General features: G+C 46.2%; 1 protein-coding gene across 1 annotated transcript in view; it reads left to right on the top strand.

Annotated features, from left to right (window-relative positions):
* Window positions 1–14,879, top strand: part of LOC124716751 — a 324,669-nt gene that overhangs the window by 110,916 nt on the left and 198,874 nt on the right. The window contains exon 9 of the mRNA XM_047243294.1: window positions 6,728–7,058. Within this exon, the coding sequence (XP_047099250.1) occupies window positions 6,728–7,058 (331 nt within the window). The remainder of the gene's footprint in view (window positions 1–6,727; window positions 7,059–14,879) is intronic.

Here is a 14,879-nt window from a genome sequence, read left to right as displayed (position 1 = left end):
GAAAAAAAAATTGTTTCCAACTACGGCGTGTACATACTTTATTCAAAATGTAAACGTCACTACAGATATTCGGATTTCGGTTATGACATAATTCGATATCCCCACCATCATTGGAGATGTGGCGTAGATGAACAGCGAAATCCTGCATGACCCACTGAAGTGTCGGAACATCGATGCTGTCGATGACCTCCTGAATGGCTGTTTTCAGTTCAGCAATGGTTTTGGAGTTATTTCTGTTCATCTTGTCTTTAATATAGCCCCACAACAAGGGGATGCATGTTTCCAGATGCAGACAATATGGCGGCCAATCGAGGCCCATTCCAGTGGCCTCTGGGTACCCCTGAGCCAGAATGCGGTCCCCAAAGTGCTCCTCCAGGACATAAAACACTCTCCTGCTTAGATGGGGTCGAGCTTCATCTTGCATTAACCACATCTTGTCGAAATCAGGGTAACTTTGAATAATGGGGATAAAATCATCTTCCAAAACCTCCACGTACCGTTCGGTAGTCTCCGTGCCATCAAGGAATATCGCACCGATTATTCCGTGACTGGATATTGCACACCATACAGTCACCCTTTGAGAGTGAAGAGACTTCTCGATCTCGAAGTTCTGATTCTCTGTCCCCCAAACACGCCAGTTTTACTCATTGACGAACCCATTCAAATGAAAGTGGGCTTCGTCGCTAAACCAAACCTTGCATGCTTATACTAATTCACATCGTGCCCCGCGGCCAGTCGTGCAGTTCGAACGTTGTAAAGCAAACCCTTCAGAAGTTAAGACGATTTTACTTAATAAAGTTTAACAACTGTCACCATGTATGTTTATCATGCGGAACAGTTCCGTATTATACGATTGGAACGAAATAACAGTATTAAAATATCACAATTATGTTCTGTGTGGAGTACAGTTACTGTTGCGGTGTGTGTGTGTGTGTGTGTGTGTGTGTGTGTGTGTGTGTGCGCGCGCGTGTACGCAGCTACATATGATAAGGTACTGTGGATTTGGTAAAGTGGTTGAGCCTGAAAGCGTCAATGTGTTCTCTGTAGTGTGTGTGGAAAGTTCTTTTTGTAAGGCTACACAGAATGCAGGACAACTGTTGCACTTTAAATTATGTATTCCTCTAGTTCTGCTAGGGGGCGTTCATGTTTGTACGAGAGTAATACCGGCATTAAGACGAGATTAATTTTAAATTTAGTGCGATATGGGAGGGGCTGCACTCCTGCCTCACGACTATATAACTGTCTTTACAGTTGAGTCTAAATATCGGGTCTCAGTTGGATGCTTCCCTGCTTGTATCCACAAGATCTGGTTACCTCAAGAATTCACTGTGTTCTAAGCCAAATTATGCGCGATCGTGAAGGTCCCGGAACCGTTGAGAGGTGTAGCGACTCCTACATTCCTGTTCTGTTTAGACTCCCTTAGTGCCCTTTATAACTTAGTCCAGAACACCCAAGACGCCCACTATACCTATGAAAGTTGGTGAAGGAGGTCTCTTTGTGCTGGGTACTGGGACACATGTGTATAAGGGGATGTAGTAGCCAAGGAGGCTTTGTACTATAATAAGATACTTCAGTGTGCCATCCCATACCTCACTGTTGTCCGCCTTCGTAGCGTAGCGTTACCGCCTACCAAGCAAGGGGGCCCGGGTTCGATTCCCGGCAAGGTGCTGGGTGTTGTGTGTCCTTCATTATCATCATCATTGACACGCAAGTCGCCGAAGTGGCATCAACTAATAAGACTTGCAATACGGCGGCCAAACCCCACATGGGATATCCCTGCCATTAAATGGTATACGGTCACTTCAGTATTCACCGCACTGTTGAGGTACAGTGCCATGCGTAGAGGGAAAGGGAGTCGGCTGGAAGCGATAAACAGTGAAGTGCGCTCAGTGAAGTCCCACCCACACAAGCGGAACGAGGTTCCTATCACTCGTCTTCATAAAGGGCCCTGCCCTATGACGCATGGCTTCTTGCTCCAGGGAGAGGACCATGCAGTGTTTGGTGATTATGACGGACAAATTACAGTGGATCACATTTTAGTTGACTGTTTTATGTCAGACAAGAAGCCAAAAGCTAATATACGGTCAGTTTTCAGAGTAAAATTTTCGCTCTGCAGTGGAGTGTGCGCTGATACGAAATTTCCTGGCAGATTAAAACTGTCTGCCGGACCGGGTCTCATACTCGGGGCCTTTGCGGACAAGTACTCTACAAGGACAGTTTTACCCACTATTTTAACAATGACACGAATATGGTACTACTTTTAAAGTTTTGTGACATGTCTGACGCCGTCCTAAAATTTCAGCGAGAAGTTTTTAATGTTAATTAAAGAAATATAGCAGCTGCCACTTTTTCGTGTATTTTTATGTATATCAATACGCGATTTGGGCTTTCACCCATCTTCAATTGGCGGAATACAAATTTAAATCATCAGTCAGCTCATCGTCAAAAAGTGTCTGCAGTTTGGATGCTGCAGATGCCCTGTGCAAAATGACAATTTTGTTTAGCTACTGCACTTCGTGGGTTGCGTTAACCTTTTATATCCTCATATAGCTGCAATCTGATAAGTTAGTTACACAGTATCTGCACCAAGAGAAACTGAGGCTTCGCAGTATTTTTGGTCTTTCAGTCTTCCGCAAAAACAAACATTTTTCGGCTGTCCCAACCGTGATGCAAAGAAGACAGATTGCGCTTCATGCTTTTAAAGTAGTAAAAGTCAACGATTTGCAGGAAAGAAACACAGGTTGCTTTCTGATGGTTCTACACACCTTCTCATCTTTACCGTCCCCCCTTAGGGTTGTGGGCGTATAGATTACTCCCACAGTATTTTTATAGACATAATGATTCAGTTATATACTAAATTTGGTTAAAATTCCTCCAAACTTTCTTGAGTGTTTTTCTGTAAACCCTTTCACACCAAAACACAGGGATGCTTGGGGCATATTACTGTCTTTTTCTAGATAGCAAGTGCTACATATACTCCGTTTGACAGAAATTCTTTCAGGCTTTATAGAGAAATGCTAGTATGCCACTGTCCTTGCATGCCCTCTACCCCCGCCCTGCCCTCAACCCTTGCGCGTTATTGTGACTGTTGCCAATAAGTCAACCATGAAAACTATGGATTTGATTGTACAGGGTTATTACAAATAATTGAAGCGATTTCACAGCTCTACAATAACTTTATTATTTGAGATATTTTCATAATGCTTTGTACACACATACAAAAACTCAGTTTTTTTAGGCATTCACAAATGTTCGATATGTGCCCCTTTAGTGATTCGGCAGACATCAAGCCGATAATCAAGTTCCTCCCACACTCGGCGCAGCATGTCCCCATCAATGTGTTCGAAAGCATCGTTGATGCGAGCTCGCAGTTCTGGCACGTTTCTTGGTAGAGGAGGTTTAAACACTGAATCTTTCACATAACCCCACAGAAAGAAATCGCATGGGGTTAAGTCGGGAGAGCGTGGAGGCCATGACATGAATTGCTGATCATGATCTCCATCAGGACCGATCCATCGGTTTTCCATCTCCTGTTTAAGAAATGCCGAACATCATGATGGAAGTGCGGTGGAGCACCATCCTGTTGAAAGATGAAGTCGGCGCTGTCGGTCTCTAGTTGTGGCATGAGCCAATTTTCCAGCATGTCCAGATACACGTGTCCTGTAACGTTTTTTTCGCAGAATAAAAAGGGGCCGTAAACTTTAAACCGTGAGATTGCACAAAACACGTTAACTTTTGGTGAATTGCGAATTTGCTGCACGAATGCGTGAGGATTCTCTACCGACCAGATTCGCACATTGTGTATGTTCACTTCACCATTAAGAAAAAATGTTGCTTCATCACTGAAAAAAAGTTTCGCACTGAACGCATCCTCTTCCATGAGCTGTTGCAACCGCGCCGAAAATTCAAAGCGTTTGACTTTATCAGGTGTCAGGGCTTGTAGCAATTGTAAACGGTAAGGCTGCTGCTTTAGCCTTTTCCGTAAGATTTTCCGAACCGTCGGCTGTGGTACGTTTAGCTCCCTGCTTGCTTTATTCGTCGACTTCCGCGGGCTACGCGTGAAACTTGCCCGCACGCGTTCAACCGTTTCTTCGCTCACTGCAGGCCGACCCGTTGATTTTCCCCTTACAGAGGCATCCAGAAGCTTTAAACTGCGTATTCCATCGCCGAATGGAGTTAGCAGTTCGTGGATCTTTGTTGAACTTCGTCCTGAAGTGTCGTTGCACTGTTATGACTGACTGATGTGAGTGCATTTCAAGCACGACTTACGCTTTCTCGGCTCCTGTCGTCATTTTGTCTCACTGCGCTCTCAAGCGCTCTGGCGGCAGAAACCTGAAGTGCGGCTTCAGCCGAACAAAACTTTGAGTTTTTCTACGTATCTGTAGTGTGTCGTGACCATATGTCAATGAATGGAGCTACAGTGAATTTATGAAATCGCTTCAATCATTTGTAATAGCCCTGTAGAGAGGGTCATTATCGAATCGTTGTACATATGACATCTCACCCCACCCGCTAGGAGTGGTTGGGTAAATTACGTCAAAGTTTTTAATGCAAATAACGGGAAATGTGTGTACAAGATTTCATTGAACTAGCTTCAGACATTATTGGGTTAAGATTTTATGTCAACATCTCTTCACCATCACCTGTGTTGGTGGTGGGTGGTTCTTAGCCCCCACAGAAATGTCTGCAGCCATACACACAATAATTCACCGAAGTTTCATCGTAATTGGATGAGCGGTATAGAAATGTTAGAAGAGGAACAAACCAACATTTATTTTTATATACACTCCTGGAAATGGAAAAAAGAACACATTGACACCGGTGTGTCAGACCCACCATACCTGCTCCGGACACTGCGAGAGGGCTGTACAAGCAATGATCACACGCACGGCACAGCGGACACACCGGGAACCGCGGTGTTGGCCGTCGAATGGCGCTAGCTGCGCAGCATTTGTGCACCGCCGCCGTCAGTGTCAGCCAGTTTGCCGTGGCATACGGAGCTCCATCGCAATCTTTAACACTGGTAGCATGCGGCGACAGCGTGGACGTGAACCGTATGTGCAGTTGACGGACTTTGAGCGAGGGCGTATAGTGGGCATGCTGGAGGCCGGGTGGACGTACCGCCGAATTGCTCAACACGTGGGGCGTGAGGTCTCCACAGTACATCGATGTTGTCGCCAGTGGTCGGCGGAAGGTGCACGTGCCCGTCGACCTGGGACCGGACCGCAGCGACGCACGGATGCACGCCAAGACCGTAGGATCCTACGCAGTGCCGTAGGGGACCGCACTGCCACTTCCCAGCAAATTAGGGACACTGTTGCTCCTGGGGTATCGGCGAGGACCATTCGCAACCGTCTCCATGAAGCTGGGCTACGGTCCCGCACACCGTTAGGCCGTCTTCCGCTCACGCCCCAACATCGTGCAGCCCGCCTCCAGTGGTGTCGCGACAGGCGTGAATGGAGGGACGAATGGAGACGTGTCGTCTTCAGCGATGAGAGTCGCTTCTGCCTTGGTGCCAATGATGGTCGTATGCGTGTTTGGCGCCGTGCAGGTGAGCGCCACAATCAGGACTGCATACGACCGAGGCACACACGGGCCAACACCCGGCATCATGGTGTGGGGAGCGATCTCCTACACTGGCCGTACACCACTGGTGATCGTCGAGGGGACACTGAATAGTGCACGGTACATCCAAACCGTCATCGAACCCATCGTTCTACCATTCCTAGACCGGCAAGGGAACTTGCTGTTCCAACAGGACAATGCACGTTCGCATGTATCCCGTGCCACCCAACGTGCTGTAGAAGGTGTAAGTCAACTACCCTGGCCAGCAAGATCTCCGGATCTGTCCCCCATTGAGCATGTTTGGGACTGGATGAAGCGTCGTCTCACGCGGTCTGCACGTCCAGCACGAACGCTGGTCCAACTGAGGCGCCAGGTGGAAATGGCATGGCAAGCCGTTCCACAGGACTACATCCAGCATCTCTACGATCGTCTCCATGGGAGAATAGCAGCCTGCATTGCTGCGAAAGGTGGATATACACTGTACTAGTGCCGACATTGTGCATGCTCTGTTGCCTGTGTCTATGTGCCTGTGGTTCTGTCAGTGTGATCATGTGATGTATCTGACCCCAGGAATGTGTCAATAAAGTTTCCCCTTCCTGGGACAATGAATTCACGGTGTTCTTATTTCAATTTCCATGAGTGTATTAAAATTAGTGAATTGTTTTACAACAGTTTATACGCTTTGCCTATGTACATTTCTACTAATTTCTGTGAAGACTCTGATAATTCGCCGTTGAGCACTTCCCTCACCACACACACACACACACACACACACACACACACTCAGAAAAACACAGGCACAAATAAAAAAGCCGGCGACACAAATGTGAACACGGTTCGCGAGGACGGCGATTCAATCTCGCGCCCGGCCATCTTGATTTAGCTTTTCCGTGATTTCCCTAAATCGCTCCAGGAAAATGCCCGGATGGTTCCATTGAAAAGGCACGGCCGACTTCCTTCCCTGTCCTTCCCTAATCCTATGAGACCGATGACCTCGCTGTCTGGTCTCCTCCCCGAAACAACCCAACTCCAACCCAAAGAGCTGCTGCTGAACATGGCGACTCACATTTGAACATAACACAAAACATGCATGCACCCCGCTCCCCCCTCCCCTCCCACGCACACACACAGAGATACTTTTACAATGAGCAAACTGTTGCAGCGAGGAGGAACTGAACTCCCTGACGCCCAGCCACCGGGACCTGCTGGGTGGCAGCACCACAGACCTCTCCAAGCTCGGCCACGACCCCATCGAGCCGGCGGCCGGCGCCGCAGACGAAGCGGAGGAAGTCAGCTGCTTCGCGGAGGACCCTTTCGACACCTCCGTGGTAGAGCGCGTCGCAGCACCGGGCAAGGCGGAGCTGCGCTACCTGGAGGAGGAGCTGCTGGGAGGCGTGACCGCCGCCCCCGAGCGCCGCCTCAGCGACCCCGACTTCGACCCCAGGGCGGCCGAGGACGAAGCGCAGCAGCAAGCCACTGCCGTAGTCAAAGAGGTAAGCAAGGCCCAGCCTTCTACTTCAGGTGCTGGGTGGTTCAAGTGCAGCTACACATAAAGGCCCAGTGTGTTGTCATATGCAGCGAAACATGGTAGATGTGTTGTAATTTCTTAATACAGAACAGTTGGAAAAAGTTAGTTAAAATTTTGGCCAAGTGTGGCATTGTCTGCAAGAGAACCATATATAAATGTTTCCACATGTCTTGGGTAGGAATGGGCCGTGGAAAGAAGGGGTCAAAAGAGTGAGAAAGGTATACTGTTTATCTTGTTACAGACTGCCGCTTACTCAATTTGTTGAATATCGGCACCGCAGACATCCACGAGGTGCTTTACAGTGCTAGATTTGCGCCTGGAGGCCAAACTTGGAACTCATTTTTTACCAGCTTAAATCGGTTCTACATTAACACATTCCCATGTATGTAATATTAAAACAGTGTGCCAGACCGAGACTCCTACTCGGGACCATCGCCTTTCGTGAGCAAGTGATCAACCAACTTAACCAAGCATGAGTGACAACCCGTCCTCACAGCTTTACTTCCATCAGTACTTCATCTCCTACCTTCAAGACATAACAGAAGCTTGGCTGTGAAACTTGCAAGACAAGCCCTCCTATATGAAACGATAATGTGGAAATGCGACTTAAACACGGCCTGGGGGATGTTAGCAGAATAATATTTTCACTCTGCAGCAATGTGCTGCTACGGAACTTCTTGCCAAACAGCACTGGGACTCGAAGTCGGGGCGAGCCCTCTTTCAGGAGTGCTACTCTTTCGAAGGTGTGTTTCTGTGAAGTTCGAAAGGTAGAATATGAGGTGCTGCCGAAAGTAAAGCCGTGAGGACAGGTCGTGAGTAGTGTTTGGGTAGCTCAGTCAGTCAGTAGAGCGCTTGCCCTCGAAAGGAAAAGATCCCGAGTTCGAGTCTTCATCCAATACACAGTTTTAAATCGCCAGAAAGTTTAATATCAATGTCACTGCGAACTGAAAATTTCATTTACACATTTCACGGCCATACTACACTGGGGAGCGAAAGAAACTGGTACACCGACCTTATATCGTGTAGGGCTCCCGCGCGCACGCAGAACTGCCGCAACACGACGTGGCATGGACTCGAGTAATGTCTGAAGTAGTGCTGGAAGGAACTGACACTATGAATCCTACGGAACTGTCCATATATCCGTAAGAGTACGAGGTGTTGGAGATCTCTTCTAAACGGCACGTTGCAAGGCATCCCAGGTATGCTCAATAATGTTTGTGCCTGGGGAGTTAGGGGGCCATTGGAAGTGTTGAAACTCAGAAATATGTTCCTGGAGCCCTGCATATAGGAAGCAGATACGATTAGTGATATTGCGTGTTTTGTACATAAACCACGATTGTTACAGTGTCATGCGGAAAACAGTTTTCATGTGAAGAGAAAGCAAAAATTGGTCCTTACACGAAAATGGGACACTCCAGTTGTCAAATTCCCATGATGTTGAACTGTTCAAATACAGTTCGTTAGACTGGGAGCACGATATGGACAGAACGGAAAATATGGGAAAAGTAGAATATTTCAGGCATCGAAACTGTTAATTTTGCACAAATCAAGGGCCACAAACGGTTATTCGCGTCAACTTGTTGCTGATTTAGAGTTGCCAGTAATTTCCATACGCGTAGGACATATTTCGTCAAATGACAAACATCCTCCAGCCAAGAAGCGTCTGCTAGGAGCCTGCTCCAACATCTAATCATAAATGGTCTAGATAGGAGTTTGCTGAAAACATATGCCGTGGGGTTCAGAATGGGATAAAATTATGTTCATTGATGAGAAGGCGTTTAATTTAGATGGTCTGGATGGATTCCAGTTTTATTGGCATGATCTGAGAAAAGAGCACCAGGTAAGAATGAGCAGAAATTTCAGTAGTGGAAGTGTTACGGTTTTGGCAGGCCTCTGCGTTAAAGGTAAAAATCACACATTGCCTGGCCGAACACTAGAATGATAACACGTGCGTGAAGTTGCTAGAGACAACTGATTAGAAAGTATGAGGACCTAGCGAACGAAAGTCTAATGTTTCAACAAGATAAAGCGTTTGAAGATGTTTCTGTTACAGACCGTGGTATCAAGATAAAGATATCAATATCTTACCATCGCATGCATGTAGCCCAAATTTGAACCCCGTGGAAAACCTTTGGGGAATATTAGTAAGGAGTGTTTATCAGAATGGAAGGCAATTTGAGTCTGTAAGTGAGCTTAAAAGAGCGACAGAGAAGACTGGGCGACGTTTTCAAGGTAAGACCAACAAACTCTAACAATATTAACGCCGAAGGTGATTTTTGAGGCAATTAGGAAGAACGGAGATAGGAGGAAGTGCTAACAATGCAGTAACACAACAGGACAGTGAATGCCTTTATACCAATTTCCATCTAGGAAATGCAAACGCCTTATTTTGTTACTTTTACCATTAAAGAAAATATGTAATTCCGTCATGACTGTTTGTGTTATGTGTATTTATTACTTTCATAATGAATTCGATACATGTTTGCTTCAGACATTATACTACTACTTGTGTCGGAACCCGGCCTTTGTACTGATTTTCACTACAGCATACAGGTTGTCTAACAAAAAGTGTCACATATTTTTACATGTGGTAATACTGGTGAAAACAAGGGGACATTTTCCTATTATGATGTGTTCGGAAACCAATATCTGTCGAGATATGGGCGGGTGAAGATTCGCACTTCATGGACAGATGAGGTGTAATTCACAAGAAAGGGCATAGTAAATAACCGCAATGCGCACAAGTGGACAGACGAAAATCATCGCAAAATCGTGAGAGGCATGAGAATCGCAACAGTATCAATGTAAGCACGGAATTGTCGGTGACACCCATAGGGCGAAACAGTTTAATGGGCGCCGCGTATCACCTATTTGTGCACGATGAATCACCAGAGGTAATTAATCTTGCAGGAGTACGACTGTGGTTTGCGCACGACGAGGCAATACCCCATTTTCCACGGGTGGCACTACAGTACCTTACTGCAACGTTTGATGGGTGATGAACTGGTCAGGAGGTACGGTAGCGTGTCCATCCCATTCACCGAGTCTCAGTTCGTTAGACTTCCGGCTATGGCTACATTTGAAGACATTGGTGCATGCACAACCCATTGACAATGTGGAGACGTTGCATGAGCGTGTGAAGAACGAATGTGATGCAATCCAAATGGAGCCAGGTGTATCACAAGCAGTGCGAGAGTCGCTGCGAAGACTGTCGGAGAGATGCCAGGATGCGTACTAACCGCATGCAGCACTACCTATAATGTCTACTTTTGCGGAACAGACAGAAGGGACTGAGGAGAAAGATTGGCCCATACACCGACGGATATTGGTTTCCGGACATACAATTAGCAACGGAAACTTACTCCCATTGGAGCACAAAAGTCGAATCTACTGCTGTTTGACTCTGACTGAAAAGTGGGGTACAAGCAGCCTCATTCTTCCTTCCTATGTACCTCTAAAAATTTTCCCGAAAAATTTTGACATACAAATATATTCGTGCTCTTTTTAACATTCAACTCTTCAAACTCCCACAAGCTACCCTAACTGTAAATCGCTAACACGCACTAGTCCATAGCTGTAAGTCGTTCATACCCACCCTCTCCCATTAGCCCGTTCTCACTCATGCAGTCCAACTCACTGTCATTATCTCTGTGTGTGTTTGTCACTGACTCCTGTCCCAGCCACAATCCCCTTCATTCTGTCCTCCTCCTCCTCCTCCTCCTCCTACTACTACTACTACTACTACTACTACCAGCACCACCACCACCACCACCACCACCACCTACTCTCACTACCTCTTGCCCTCTTAGTGCTTTCATTCATTCATTCATTCATTCATTCATTCCCAGACTGCTACTCTTCTTACTGTCACTATCTCTCTCTTCCTCGTTGTCATTGTCATCTCTGTGTCTCATTATCGCTGGCTCTCATCCAACTGCACTTTCTATGTCTCTCTATCCTTCTACCACTCTTTTCCCAGGTCTGTTCTGTAACTGTCAACTGTGATACACTGCCACTGTGTTCCTCTCTTTCTCTGACACTGCTGTTGTCTCCTTCGTTCTATCTATACCACAACGATTGTATGTCCTCTCCAGTACTCATTACCTTTCCGTTTCTTTCCCACTACCATTACCTCCACCTCTCAGCATAAAAATTTTTTTTTTTGGAAAAATGTTTAAAGATGCTGAAAAAAGTAGAATGACGCAGTTGGTACCCCCATTTTTCAGTCAGTATTTTAAACAGGAGCATATTCGCCTTTCTTGTGCTCCGATAGGAGCAATTTCCTCTGATTCTCTTTTTTTCCTGCCACAGCAGGGAGTGTCACTCATGTGAAAAGAACTTCTTGGGTCAGTAAAATTTTGATAGTTAATTTAAGTGACACTGAAATAATGCAGTACTAAATTTGCTCGTCAGACCGAGTTTTAAGTCCACAAAAATTTTGTATGTTCTTCAGTACACCAACATAGGATTCCCAGAACTCTTCTGACGACAACGCAGACACTTTACAGAATATTTCTGTGTGCTACACCAGTTTACAAACTAAGTTTTGCCTCACATCGGATTTTACGTGCATATTTTACGTGCACGGGCAGGGTGACTTTGAACCTCTGTATCACAGAAACGGATAAAGGTATTAAAAAACATTTTCTACACAGTTCGAGATTGGAATCTTAGGAATATATATGTCATTTTAACATAGTGGCCGCTGATGTCACATTGTTGTCCTGGAGAGGGATTGGTTAGCATAAAATTGGCTGACGTCTTCTCACGGCCACCTCTTCTCTATCGTTCCCTACTGGCGTGCCGGTGCTCCGGCGCTTGACTTTACGCCGTAACGCTGTGCATAGCCGTTTTGGAATCCATAGCCTGGGTTTGATATGAAGAAATGGGAAAAACTTTTTTTGGGGGGGGGGGCGGGGGAGGAGGGGAGGGGTTTCTAAGGAGCTGTCCATGAAATAATGGTGGCTCCATAAGGCCCTTAAGGCCCACCGTAGACCACATAAAAAGAAGAAAAAAAGCGATTTGCTACATTAGCCTAAGGAAGAGGAAGTGTGTAATGGTCATTCTTCAACCCTGTACTGTAGGTTAGTGATGCTAAGATGTGTAAAAATTGACCCTAGTTCAAGTGAAATCCAGAATACTTGGTGCTGTATTCCTGTCATCAATGGAACCCAAGGTATGAGCCCCGGAAGAGACCTGTTTCTATGCGCTGCGTTTGACAACGATTAGTTAGCACATTCTGCCACATAGGTTCCAATAGGAACATTCCTTCTACACTGACGGGGAAAAAAGTGGAGTAATGGAATTTCTGGAATGCATTTGTCTAGGACACACATTTAAACGATTAACATGACAATAAATGATAATTAATTGAAACCCTCAGCTGCCGACAGGCGTTGTTGATGTGACTCGATGGGAACAGCTGAAAATGTGTGCCCCGACTGGAACTCGAACCCGGGATCTCCTGCTTACGTGGCAGACGCTCTTTCCATCTTTTTCTTTTAAATCTCATTTCGTTCTATATTGTTCGTTAACTTTGTTGGTGGCGAGCGTCCGATGACACTTGCTCAAGTTGTTCGTTGATCCGTTCACTCTGTTTTTTATTACAGATAGCTAGACCCTCCGGCCGAACACGCTGAGCTACTGTGCCAGCATCTGAGCCACCGAGGACACAGATGAATAGTGCGACTGCACGGACTTGTCGCTTGCACGCTTCCCATGAGACCCACATTCCCAACTGTCCACAATATACGTACGTAATGTACCTAATAGATATTTGCCCCTTCACTCATTACTCGCGCACACTAAGGTGACGATTCCCGTAAGAGTTTGGGCAACCTGTGCACATTCGCACAGACGAAGGTCAATGGCTGGGTAGCCTTCAACTATATATATATGGCGACAGTAACTGTTCTCGAAGCCGCGAAGCTGCACGGTAATCAATGGTATCTGTTCGTTCGAGAACAGTTACTGTCTTTACATATTAACATTACAAGATCACAGGTTAATATAAGTGCGACATAAGCCACTACAAATATGAAATGCTGCTAAATTAATAAGCAGCGTAACCGCTAGAGTGCTGACTGCAAATATGCAACCATGGATCTCCATCTACATTTATACTCCGCGAACCACCCAACGGTGTGTGGCGGAGGGCACTTTACGTGCCACTGTCATTACCTCCCTTTCCTGTTCGTCACGTATGGTTCGCGGGAAGAACGACTGTCTGAAAGCCTCCGTGCGCGCTCTAATCTCTCTAATTTTACATTCGTGATCTCCTCGGGAGGTATAAGTAGGGGGAAGCAATATATTCGATACCTCATCCAGAAACGCACCCTCTCGAAACCTGGCGAGCAAGCTACACCGCGATGCAGAGCGCCTCTCTTGCAGAGTCTGCCACTTGAGTTTGTTAAACATCTCCGTAACGCTATCACGGTTACCAAATAACCCTGTGACGAAACGCGCCGCTCTTCTTTGGATCTTCTCTATCTCCTCCGTCAACCCGATCTGGTACGGATCCCACACTGATGAGCAATATTCAAGTATAGGTCGAACGATTGTTTTGTAAGCCACCTCCTTTGTTGATGGACTACATTTTCTAAGGACTCTCCCAATGAATCTCAACCTGGTACCCAGCTTACCAACAATTAATTTTATATGATCATTGCACTTCAAATCGTTCCGCACGCATACTCCCAGATATTTTACAGAAGTAACTGCTACCAGTGATTGTTCCGCTATCATATAATCATACAATAAGGGATCCTTCTTTCTATGTATTCGCAAAACATTACATTTGTCTATGTTAAGGGTCAGTTGCCACTCCCTGCACCAAGTGCCTATCCGCTGCAGATCTTCCCGCATTTCGCTACAATTTTCTAATGCTGCAACTTCTCTGTATACTACAGCATCATCCGCGAAAAGCCGCATGGAACTTCCGACACTTGTGTTGCACTGATGCCGGATGTCAGTTTGTGGGATGGAGTTCCATGCGGGTTGTTTGCAGGCTGTCTAGTGGCCTCCTTTTAAAACACGCATACGCACACGCACATGCACACGGAGGCAGAATCGGCTTTCATCAGGAAAAGAAAAACATACCGGCTGCCGTCGAATGAACTTACGCTTGACACCACTGAAGCCGCAAATGGCGGTGGTTTGGGTTCAGTGGAATGCACTCTGTGGGGCGTCTGACTCGGAGCTGTCCTCGAAGTAACTGATTTGTAACAGTTCGCTGTGTCACTGTGCCGCCAACTGCTGCTCATATTGCTGCCGCAGATGCAGAACAATACACCAGAGCTACACGCCGAACACGATGGCCTTCCCTCTCGGTAGTGACACGTAGCCGCCTGGAGCGCATTTTTCTTGGGATGGTACATTCTTGTGACCGCTCCTGCCAGCAATCACATAGAGTGGCTACATTCCTGCCATATCTTTCTGCGATATTGCAGAAGGAACATCGAGCTTCTCGTAAGCCTGTTAAACGACATCGTTCAAACTCAGTGAGGTGTTGATAATGGCGTTTTTGCCGCCTTAAAGGCATTCTTGACCAACATTAACTCTGCACGTCCCATCTCAAAGCTAGCTGACGCTCACGACCGTTACAGCGTGTATTTAAGGGGAGACGGAAGAGAATTTTTATCCCTATTTTGCCAATGCTATTTTGCCCTTTGTGTAGGTACACTTTTCAAAAGAACTATAAGTGATAAAGCAACGTAATTTTTACTGCACACATATAACATATATCTCAGTTTACAAGTAAAATAAACATACTACCTCTTACGGTTTT

This window comes from Schistocerca piceifrons, chromosome 9, assembly GCF_021461385.2.
Source record: "Schistocerca piceifrons isolate TAMUIC-IGC-003096 chromosome 9, iqSchPice1.1, whole genome shotgun sequence".
Taxonomy (NCBI): Eukaryota; Metazoa; Arthropoda; class Insecta; order Orthoptera; family Acrididae; genus Schistocerca; species Schistocerca piceifrons.
The sequence above is the reverse complement of the archived record's forward strand: the minus strand, read 5'-3'. Positions and strand labels throughout refer to the sequence as shown.